Source organism: Cygnus atratus, chromosome 2 (genome assembly GCF_013377495.2).
Source record: "Cygnus atratus isolate AKBS03 ecotype Queensland, Australia chromosome 2, CAtr_DNAZoo_HiC_assembly, whole genome shotgun sequence".
Taxonomy (NCBI): Eukaryota; Metazoa; Chordata; class Aves; order Anseriformes; family Anatidae; genus Cygnus; species Cygnus atratus.
The window spans coordinates 152046867-152059281 of NC_066363.1; the positions used below are offsets into that span (position 1 = coordinate 152046867).

The following is a 12415-nucleotide window of genomic DNA, read 5'->3' on the forward strand; positions in this document are numbered from 1 at the left end:
GTTTCTCCAGAAGAAGCAGAGAGCACAACGGCTGTTGCATTGACTGCATAGTTCTGTTTCCTAGTTTATAATGCAACATGGAAACTACAGGGAATGTACTGAATCTCAAAACAAAGTTCATCTCTGGTGGATTTCTGATGGTTTTGTTTTCGTCTCTGCATGGTATAGAGATTCCACGAGATTTTTACAGACCCATGCAATGTCTTGCATTGCTCCTTTGGGTCTTCTAAAAACAACGTTCAGAGATCGAGCACCACATTTGTAGATCTTGAAACTCATAGGGCTTTGATTATATAAATAGAAGTTTCAGCAGTTAAGAACTTAGAAAATATTTAATGATTTATCCAGTGTTGTTGTTTCTGATATATGTGTCAGACACACAGCTGTTCCCTGCAAACTTACCAAAACATTCACAGCATGTCTTACATCATATTCTCTTTTCATAAGCCCTGGTCTGTGTTTTGCTGACCATCTGTGTCTGACACAAAGAAGAGGACAGAAACTTCAGTGCCGTCCTGAGCCCACTGGGCTAACAGCCATCAGGGCCATATGCCTGAAAAACCTTCTTGGAGTACAACTTCTTTAATGGCAGTCTAGCTCTCCTGCTGGTCTGTGCCATGGGTCTTGGCTGTCTTGACTCCTCCTCTCCTTTGTGGTCCAACAGGATGCTCAACGTTAAAGAGCCTTTTTTTTTTTTTTTTTTTTTCTGAGCTAGTTTTCAAGACTGTGGAAAGAGTGCTTAAAAGTCCCTGATAAGTACCCTGAGAAGAAAGGGAAGGACGCACTTGGAGAAGACTGCACTTGGAGAAGTGAATAAGCCACCACTCCTAACAGCATTGCTTGGGCTATACTGAGGGCATTAATACTGACCCATTATAAAACATTCAGAAGTCTTGGCCTCACTCTGCTCAGGCAGAGGACAATTATATATGGTCTCAGCACTCCTATATAAACATTAGCAGAGTCTGAAGAGGTGGAAATCTCCCTGGCTACAACCTGGGCTCTTATCTGAATATAGTCATCATATTTCGTTCCCATTTTAGAATTCATTTCTTAGAAGATTTCTCTGAGCAACCTGGTCTAGTGGGAGGTGTCCCTTCCCATGGCAGAGGGTTGGAATTAGATCACTTTTAAGGTCCCTTCCAACCCAAACCACTCTATGACTATGATTGTTAGAGCAGAACCAGCGCCTTAGTGAAATCCAGTGATTTGGTGTGCTTGCGTATTTGGGTGACTGCCAAAGGGAAAATTTAATGCAATATCTTTCAGTTCAGGTGAACAAAAGCTGAGTGGTTCACCTATTGTGTCTGTGAAGTACTCATTTAAATGTCATTCCTGCGGCTGTCTGTTTTGCTTTGCAAAAGAATTCTGCTGCATAGGTAGCTGTTCAGTTAGCTGTTCATTGCTAAGTAATGTTAATGCATGGTAATACTGCCTATAAAATGGTGTGAATACATTTGAAATAGCTTTGTGTTTGCTTGGAGAGAAATGCAGAGAATAAAGAAAATGCTTGTGTCACAGTTATTCTTTGAGGAAAACTGAAGCCAAGATATTCACAATTCCATGCTCTGGTTGATTATTATTATTTTTTTTTAAATATTGTCAATCTTTGGAAAATTTGATAAAATTTGTCTGTAAGAGTCTGGCACTGATCCTATTTAAATTTAAGCCTTTTAAAGACAAAGAAACAAAATAAAACATAAATCAGAAACAATTGGATGTTGTGTTACTTTAAGATTTTTTGAATTACTCCCAATTTACAGAAGTGTAGAACTTAGATCACAAACTGGACTAATTGCTGAATAGATTTTTACCTACCACAAAAATTAAAGAAAAATTTTTAGTTAAATTTCAATTTTTAAGCAGAGGTTGGTGAAAATCATGGTGCTTATGACACAGGGAATGCCTTAAAATTATCCCATTGGGTTCAGCCATATTTTGGGAAAAAGTTTATGTGCCATGTGCTCTCCTTCCGTCTTGTTCAGGACAGTTACCTTTCAGCCTTCTCTCTGAACTGACTCTTTGCACATCTCAGTCTTTCCATTTTAGGTTGTACATTAGAAGAAATTTCTTTACTGAAAGGGTTGTGCAGCATTGGAACAGGCTGCCAAGGGAAGTGGTTGAGTCACCATCCCTGAAGGTCTTCAAGAAATGTGCAGATGTAGACCTAAGTAGCATGGTATGGTGGTGGACTTGTCAGTAGTAGGCTGAAGGTTGGATTAGATGATCTTAGAGGTCTTTTCCAACCTGAATGATTCTGTGATTCTATGGTTCTATGAAAAGATATGATTCATCTCACCTAACGTAGCTATCTGAAATATATTTGTGTCTAAGTGGGTCATATTGAATTCTGTGGTTAAGAAAGATGCCGATTAAAGGCAGGCACTGCCTGAGAGAGGCACCACCTGACTCTGGTCCATTTGCAATACGACAGACTGAACCGTCCTCTGAAAAGCACTGTTTTCCATCTATTCATTGCAAAAGGGGTCTAACAAGAATAAAAACTTGTATCTTATTTGTGCATTGAACTGTTACATGACTGTTGTTACTGAGAAAAATCAGACCTGCTGCACCTGATATTTCTGATACTGATGTGTATGAGATTGCAGTTCCTTTTCCTTCCAATCATAGTGTTTTCAGGAAATATTTCCAGCTGAATGTATTTTCCACTAGTTTTCATTTTCCCACACATTTATGACCAAATACGTATATTTTGCATGGCTACTAAATGAAAGGAAGTCATAAATAATTCAATCTACTATGCATTGTATTATAATGGGACTAAGTATGGAGGAAGGATAAAGCTTACTCATAGTAAGATTTACTTATAGACTTTATATAAACTTTATAGAGACTTTATACTTTACTCATTGATAGCTTACTCAGTCCTGCATGGATGATCTTTGCCAGTGTCTGCTGGAAGGACATTTGACATCATGTTCCCTGAACGTGTGAGAATATATCATGCTTTAAATGAAAATAAATTCCTCCACATCATAATTGAAATTTCTATTTATTAATAAGTGGTGCAGTTTTTAAAGACAGAACATAAAAAATCAGTTAAGAAGTATTGTTTGCATAATATATTGAAATAAACATATTAAAGTTGTTCAAATATTGGACAGTGCCAGAATATAAATTACACATACAGTTTAAAAATTACAATAAATAATATTATAAAGAGCACTAAAGGCCACTTGTAAAAAAGTTGTGTTCCCTTGTCAGCCAGAATCTGAAAAGCATCTTTGTAGCATGGAGAAAATTTCAGTGAGCAAGGCACAAATACTAGTAATAATAAGATGCCATAACTAGAAAACAAAATGCAGTTGGCTATGTAACCTTCAATCTCAGCATATTCTGGAGGATGGAGATAGGATCCTGCTTTTTGCTTCACTTTACTTCAGAGGGAAGCTGCCAAAAGCTGAACAGGGAAGGATCAAATCTTACAGCCTAAATAATCAGAAGTAAGAGTGAGATCCAGTGTCTTCATTACCATGGTGCCCAGCTAAAGACACTTGAAAATGGCCCCTTCTTCCACTGCACTTCTGGAAATGGTCTTCGAAAGGCAACACCTGTGTTCAGTTGGCCTTCTGAAAAAGTGATACCACTTCAAATTCATGAGGTGCTGTAGAAAATTTTGGTTTGCTCTTGGCACCTAAAGCTTAGTGGAGGGGTGCAAGGATGTAAGATCTGTCTCTTTCTCACATGCTTTGCACTAAGTGGGACAAATCCAGTTCCTGCAAAAACTGGGCTCCCAGCAGGGATGAATTTGCTTCCTAATCTACATTTTCTGATTGCTTTAGGCTCTGATCCTGCAAACTGATCGGACCACGGTGCTCACCTGAAGGCCACGAGTCAGCCGTCCTGCTACACAAGGGTTCAGACAGGAATTAGTTTACGGCATTTCTGAGCCACAATTTGAAACAGAAAAATATATAACTATTTCCACTCTGAACCGTAACAATGCAGCAAAGTTAGAGATAAGAATCAAATAAATATACTCAAAGTCAGCTCAGGGACAGATACTATCAAAGTCTCCATGTGCGTAGTTCCCATTTATTTTAACAGGAGCCAAACCAATTAATTTAGCACAGGGAAAAGCCAAGGTAAGGACAACAGCCATTACCTGACTAGATTTTTTCTTAAAGGAGCAATTTGCTAAATGGAGCATAAACCACATTTTCTACAACTGTGTACTTAGCCTAGACATTCACTTCTGCATTAATGAAATATTCTTGGTTTGATTTTAAATTGAGGAAGCCTGACTGATGATAATGTTGCAAAGAGAGGTACACAATGTAAACACATATTCACTTTTCCAAAAACTTACAGATAAGCTTCATTTATAGTGACAGAAAAATCAGTGTATAAATATCTGCAAATCATTGAAATTCATAAATAAAGGCAGATTAGGACCTAATTCTGACCTAGCGCATTTGTTTGAGGTTTCTTACTGACTTAAAGGAGAGCGGAGAAAACCCCACACTTGTTAATTATAAAAAACATTTCAAGGCCTGAAATGGATTCTTGGTCACTCATAGGAGTTAAGAGTCAGCAAAGAGCAGATTCCAACAATTAATTGTTTTCGTATGCTAACTATACATAAACAAAGATGCTGGAAAGATTTAACTCCAAGAAGACTAATAGCTGTTAAACTGAAATGCTACACACTGATGGAAGATGGGTATGAAGAGTAATAATGGACCTGGATGACTCTCCCACCTGAAATTGCTAATAATTTTTTCTTTATTTGTGGAAAACCTACTCTGAGAAACGGTCTTAACCTTTTAAATGTTTCCAGGGTTAACAGCCACAGATACTTTATTTTGTTTGTTTTGCCCAGTATCTCTGGCAGACACACAAACTGCAGCTCCTCGGTTGACGCACTTCTTGGACTCAACCTCAAGTGGAGTTTTATTAAGTTTTGGTGCACATCTCAGATCTGGGAAGATTTCCAGGTCTCACCTTACTGGTGATATCTAGACACATTTACATTGCCAACACAAAGAACAGAATGAATGCACTCTGTGTTTTTTTTTTTTTTTTTAATCCAGATGATCTAGGATGACAGTGCTGCTGAGCACATCGCCCTTCTGAAGTGACCAGTGACTGGTTTCAATGGAAATAAGTGTGTTGGGTAACATAAATAATAAAATAAGCTAGTAAGACCATACTTGACCCTCCCCTAGTGTATTTTCCAGAGGACCCAGAGATGCCCACTGTACACAGCCTTAGTGAACTTGCCACCAGCACATTTAGGATGAAGCAGGCCCTAACTGGTCACTTAGCATGTCATTAAATATTTCATGATGTAACTACAGACACCTGGCCCTGTGTTTTTAACCTACTTATGGTAAATTGGTGCTTACAGCCCATTGCAAATGCAAACTTGGAGGCAGTTCAGCTGCTACAGTGCACAGATTTTAGGGTAGCCCAAATCCTGATTTCCCTAGGGCTGCATTTTTGTGTGCAGATAAGACTGATCCAAATCCTTGCCTCTGCTTGGATTTTCTCTTAAAATGAACGTGATTTACAGGTTTTCAGGCAGGTTTAATACTGAGAAAATATTCATTTTATATGACCTGGCATAGGAGAGATTAGAAACCTGAACTGAAGAATTGGAGGGGGAATTGAGCAGAGAACTGCATGGCATAGCCACTGTCAAAGGCCTTCACAAACAAATTTCTCAAATTGCACTTGGCTTTGGGCTGTTTTGATTTTTGAATTCTCATCTCTAGAAAGAATCTTAAGAAGGGCCAAACTCCACTGAAATCAGTAGGAATGTCAGGCACTTGGCATACTAGAAATATGAAACAAGCTTGTCTACCATATACTTACACACAACTTCAGAAGAAGTCTAGCAATGTTAATATAAGTTTTCATTATTTTTCATTCATCACATGAGGGTTAAGTCTTATGAGTCACCATTGATATATATTATTACATTAAAAAGATTACAGCAAGTAAAGTATAGGTATTTCCAAGAATCATTGGTGGCCAAAAGTTTTTTCTCAACATGTCAAATTACAGTGAATTACACTTTCATCAGCTAGTTTTATTCTCTTTGAGTTTAGCCATGAAACTGCAGCAAACACAGACTATTTGTCAATTAACTAATTACCAAAATTGTATCTTGTATTATCATAGTTACTGACCTCAGAATAGCCCCATGGACTCAGCTCAGTCTTCAAAGGCTGTAATTGGTGTGCTTTGTTTACTCAAGTAACTACAGCAATTTCTTCTCCCTAAAGATCTGGGCCACAAGGGTGTATCATGATTTTAGCTAAAAAGCAGATCCAGTCTTAAGAGTACAAAGATCCTAATCCTTTAGATGTCTCTTAAATAGAGAATAAATAATGAAGATGAAGGCAATGCCTACATCTGGAAAAGAACAGAAGATGCCTGGATGGAATACCTGCCATGAGATGTCAAAAGTATGAAAGAATCAACAAACACAAAGTTTACTATAGTGGGAAAAACCCAACAAGGTGTCTTTCACCGAAGCACACTCTATCCAGGCCTGTGCGTTACCCAGTTACAGATACACATGAGAATCCCAGTAGGGTGTATCTCTTTCTTGTGCTCTAACTGCATGTACCAATGGTGCTCAGTTGTATAGCTGCAGTATAACAAACAGTCACTACAGAAAAATCACTTTCTAATGTCTTTTTTGGTCAAATCCTTGTGTCTTTGTTGATCGGTGCTCTAGCCATGGTAGTACTCATTAGACATTTGGAGTGGCAGGGATGATTCTTAACAGGAAGTGGACAGGAGCCATGGTAGAGAGGCTGCACCGTGGATAAAAGGGGTGGAGGTGAGAGCCTCATCCACTGACCGTGGGTGTCTGTGACATGCCTACTTCTAAGGAAATCACCCTCAGCTCCCTTTGAAGTCAGTTGGCAATTGTAGATAATGGAGTTAAAAGTCTGATTAATCCTATCCTAAAGATGATGTATGCTTTGGTTCTTGTACCCTGCGCTCACTGACTGTATTGATTATTTTTCCACAGCTGTAAAGTGCATAGAAATAAAATTTGACATCAGATGGACACTATTTCATGGACTCCTGAACTGAGATCAGATGAATCCTGCATAGGATATTCGGACAGATTGTTTACACTAGCTGTGCAGATACTACATTCCCATTGTGGTGGTGAGATCTCAGATTCATTTTTGCCCGGTGCCCAGTGGGCTGGATGGTTTCCTTGCTCTCCCTCAACACATTTTCCAGTTCTCATGCAAAACGTTTGGCTGAGGCCTAATGAGTATACTTATACCTCTGTTGCTCAGGGACAGGACACAAGAATGGTATTTATTTATTTGTACATTGATGTTAAATATGATACACATACATGGATTTGGAGCAGTCCATTTTGAAGAGAAACTGTAAGCCAAACCCTGGCATCTTCCTGCACTGTGGAACCCCCAGGTAACAAAACAGTGAGACTCTCCACATCTGAGGAGCTCGAAACACTTGACAAATATTAGTGAATTGAGTCTCACAACTTGTATATATGTAAGTATAACTCTGAATTAACAGATGGGAAACTGAAGCACACTTGCATTATGCAGCTTACTTAATATCATGTAAGTCAATAAAAGAGTGGAGAGTAGAAACCTGGAATTTGAAACCTACATTGAATACTATTTTTTTTTTTTTTTTGAACAGAAAGAAACCTTGTCCCCATAAGAAACCAATGGGCTTGGCAAAAGTTTTTTCTACAGAACAGTATTGTAGTCGCACTTCCAGCAATTTTATAACCACTAGTGGAGATTTTCAAAGTAGCTTGAGGAATTTATACAGTAAATAAATATCAATGACTAATCTACCCCTGGTTTCATTTGGCATTGTATTTCATGGGTAGTTGTATAACAGATCACGAGAAACATTTAGTTTACAAAACTGTTTCAGTAATGTTATTTACTTTGACTCAGCTTTTTCCCTTTGAAGATTAGATCCTTTTGCCTAAGTTGGATAGAATTGATTTACTTATATTGGAAAATGGATTCAGACTTCTAATTTCCACAAAAGGATATTGCTCCTGGAACTGTTTTGACTTTGCTGCTCAGTTTACAAAGCGTAGCAAGGACGTCATATCTTGGCTGTTATCAATCCACCTTGTATTGAAGAGTATCAAATAGATATGTATCATAGAAGAAATCAGCTGTACCATTTATATAGGGTAAAGTCATGCAAACCGTGCTCAAAACTAAGCTCCTTAGTTTTGGTAGCATGAAAAAAACTGCATTAGTAAATTGTATGAAATGGTGCAGAATGACTACCACTAATTACACATGCATCTTATGCAGCCATTGGTGTTTTGAACTAGTAAGCTTTGGGTGTAGAGTAAGTGAGATATACAAAGTATGCTTACATTACACGGAGAAGTCAACCAGTGACTAACACCCCACACACTTTTAAACTGGCTTATTTGAAGGGGTCCATATTGAATCTGAAATCCCATCTCCTGTTGAAGACAAAGGCATGGAGCCACTTGGTGTAAAAGGATCGGTGTCTGTGTCTGTTTCTCCCTCTGCTAGGTAACGTTTCTCTCTCATCCATGCAGATCCCCCATTGGGGCCAAAAGGAAAGTCGTCTCTGTCTTGGGAGATACTGAAGCCACTTGGGGAGCGCTCAAGTTCCTCATGGTTGACAGAGAGAAGGGACAATGGCGTATCGCTGTCTCTTGTTAAGCTCCTTCTCTGCCTTGGAGACACTTTGTCTGAGTAAGGGCTTTGCAGGTCTCCTTGGGAGTGGTAGCTAACCTGTGAGTCCATCAACGTAAATATAGGCAAAACTGTTGGCCTTTCTGCATATGAAGTTGAGGAAGGTGTGGCTTGCAGTTTGCCAGAGTTTTGCCCACCCGTTGATAAAGGTTGTGAATGAGTCACATGACCATGTGCTGAGAAACCATAAGGACTGACTTTGTTGACTGGAACCTGCTGAAAGCTGTATGGAGTTTCATGAGCACACTGCTCAGTGTATTTGTATATTATTGTTTTTAATTCAGAATACTTGTTTTCTTCTCTCTTCTCCTTTGCAGGAGAAGCAGTTTCTTTCAATGGACTTATCTCAGCGACTTGTATTTGCAGCTGTTCCATATGATGCATATGCATATCGACAAGAAAATCCAGTTTCTTCCCCATGTCATTAACCTGAAAAATACCAATTTTATCATATTGTCTCAAGTTGGTTATTTAATAAAATAATCAATGCTTCCATAGGTGTACTGCCCCCACAATGATGTGTTGCCATCTTTATTGGTCATGGAGACAATTACAAGATAATCATGAGACAATTGCAAGATAATCATGACTTTTTCTTGGAAGCTGGACTGCAGTGGATGACAGTTTATACGCTAATTGCCTCAGATTAATTGCCTATGAATAGTACCAGCATTTTTTCAGTGTTGCTGGATATTTGTCAATCCACTGTCCAATGGCAGTCTACAACATGATGATCAAAGTTGTGATAGCATACTGTAAATAGCTATTACCAAAATGCAACAGATGGAATTACCTTTGCACACAGACCTCCTCTCTAACTGTTAATAGTTCTACAACATAAGGGTTAAGTATCAGCACTATTTTTCCTTTCTCTTTTGATAGTATATTGCACCTGAACATTTACATTCCATTATAAGATCTGTTGTGAATTATTGCAACTTGCCTCCATCTTAGTTATGTATTTAAAAATGAGAGTGTCATGTTTTTCTAAGCATAGGGTTAAAATGCATAAAGAAGACACAAAATATCCTGTGGAGGCAATACTTTTGAGTGCCAGACCTTGCAAGAGAACATTGTACTCACAGCAAAACACCAGCCATGATAAGTATGGCATTTAAGCATGGAGTGAAAAAGTCCCACTTAAACATGCTGGTATGGGTCTTGCTGCCATACGTAATTATATCCATTCAACAGGTCTCAAAATTTACTCTTCCCAGGTAATTACATTATTTCATGGAAAAGTAATCAGAGAGTTTTGTGATCATTAGTACAAGATCTGTGTGATGCTTGATCACCAGCAGTACAAATCTGCCGGGGTCAGACAAAGAATGACACATAATTGATATCAGTTTATTGTTTCTGTACAAGCACCTCAGTTTCCTTTGTTGTCATGAAATTACATACCTGTCGTTCAACTTTAACAAATTTGCCCATCATACTTTGGTCTTCAGTATCTGCTGTAGATGCTTTGGCTACATATGGATCATTTCTATAAAGAATTAATATATCTATTAGTGTTCCATTTTTTTTGCATCACAGTGAGTAGTTTATATCAGAAAACAGAAATGCCATCTTTGTGGTATATTAACATAGCTATTTGGAACCCCATTTAAGAAAGGATTGGATCTGGTTATTTACAATACAAATGGAATAAAAAGATTACTCTGTGCAATTTCAATGCATTTCTAAAGAATAGATTACTGATTTTGTGTTTAAAATTATTTTGTGTTCAAAATCAAGACTGAGATTAAGGCAAAATAAAAGCAAACAAAAAAGCTCAAAATGGCAGTTAGTGAAATTGATCCAGAGTTGGTGGAAAAATTGCAGATTTGTGAAAAATGTTGCAGTCTATTCTGATAGTAGGTCTACAGATGGACATATGTTTTGAAATCTAATTCTTTCTAATTAGTTTGTGTGAAGACTGAATATGAGTTTCATGGTCGAGTGTTTTTTTTCTCCATTTCATTAAACCAAATAGAAAGTGGCAGAGACTGGAAAAGCTGAAAAGAGAGTCTCGCCTGGATATTTAAAGTAGATTACTGAATACATTTTCTTCTACGTAATTTCCTACTGCTCATCTGTCAGATGGAGTAAGCTCAAGAGATAGGAAGATAATCTCTGCTTAACTAAAGAACCTTGATTTATAACATCATGGGATCTGAGATTGTCATTGTCAAGCTAAATCTTTATCTAAACAGTTCCAAATCAACTTCAGAGGAATTTATGTCTTTCTACAAACTATGTCAAAGTCTAGAAAACTAATTTCTAGGCACCTGTTCTTAAGATGACTTAGAAAAAAATATGTCCTAAAACCTTTGTTTTAACAGGTCCATTTCTTGTCCTCTCTTTCTGGCAAAATTCAAAAATCACAGCTGTGGATATATCTTAAAGCAGAAATTATAACTAAAACATGTCAGATTTTGCAGGTTGGGTTATCACTGATATGGCTTATGCAAATTTTGCAATCTGCTTTGTTTCCAAAATCATCATTGCCTCTTTCCATATATGTAGGGCTCTGTCTTCATATTTTCATGTTTTCGGATTTTTCACTGGGTGGGATAAACCAGATAGAGCCAAGTTAATTTATTTTGTGTACGATTACTTTTGTCCTGAGAAACTGTAACAGCTTTGGGGACAGATTGTTGATGGCTTTGTGTGGTACTTCATGGGTATTTATTGACAGATTGATAGTTGTAAATAACAGAAAAAAAAAAGTCATTTATTATTGAATTTTTGCTACCAGGATTGCAACAATACAATAACATGCTGTAACATTCATACCCAGAAACCTGTTGTTGCAGTTTATTTTCATCAGTTCCCTGTAATCATTGATTTTAAAGCTGCATCATTGAAACTCTGTGTTTGTTATTGGTGGGGGCTATAATGAAACTTTTTTCACTTCAGGAAAGTTTAAGTTTTAAGTTTACCTTAAAACTATTGGCAATTTTTATTGAGTTTTTAACTGTTTTCACTAGTTGAATGCTAGAAATTCAGCACTTCAGCAAGCATAAATACGTATTTCATATAAAATCACATCTGCAAACCACAGAGAAACTGAGGTAGACAATTAAGAAGCCATTAAGTTTAGATTTCCATTATACATCATTCTTAGGGAAGCTAGTCTCATTCTGATTCAACATTTACACATACGTATCTTATAGCATCATATCCGCTTAGTATTGTTACTACAACAGTGTTCTGTCTGGATGAATTAAGTGCATGCTTTTTGGTATGAGCAAACATTTTATTTCTGTTTTGGTCTGTGCAAAATACTAAGCAGAATAATTTCACCTGGGAGACTGTTGTGAAGGGTAAGAAAAAGCTCCTCCCTTTTGGGATTTCTTATGCTTGGGAGTAGATGGAGGTCCAGGTGTAAAAATCATATCTACTCTGAAAAAAAAGAAAAGTGCAACTGCATAAGTCCACCTCTAAATGCTAGCACATGATAGAAATGACTATGGATCTCTGCAGCAAACAGTAACAAAGACTCAAAAGGGAGTTTTGGAAATAGAGCTTAAAAAAGAATAAGGCAAAACTTGCAAAGCTAACTGGATATTTCCTAGGCACCCAAGCATTGCTGGAACACATTGTAGACACAGATTTCTAACATCATGAGCTCTCTTCAAATTTCTGAGCTCAAAAAATATTTTTGTATATGTCAATTTACATCTGAGCAAAGGGGATGTGAA

General features: G+C 37.5%; 1 protein-coding gene across 1 annotated transcript in view; it reads right to left on the reverse strand.

Annotated features, from left to right (window-relative positions):
* Positions 1-8417: 8417 nt before the first annotated feature.
* Positions 8418-12415, reverse strand: part of KCNQ3 (potassium voltage-gated channel subfamily Q member 3) — a 191171-nt gene continuing 187173 nt past the window's right edge. Inside the window, exons 13-15 of the mRNA XM_035556250.1 lie at positions 12018-12116; positions 10131-10215; positions 8418-9155 (exon numbers count right to left, since the gene is read on the reverse strand). Coding sequence (XP_035412143.1) covers positions 8418-9155; positions 10131-10215; positions 12018-12116 — 922 coding nt within the window. The remainder of the gene's footprint in view (positions 9156-10130; positions 10216-12017; positions 12117-12415) is intronic.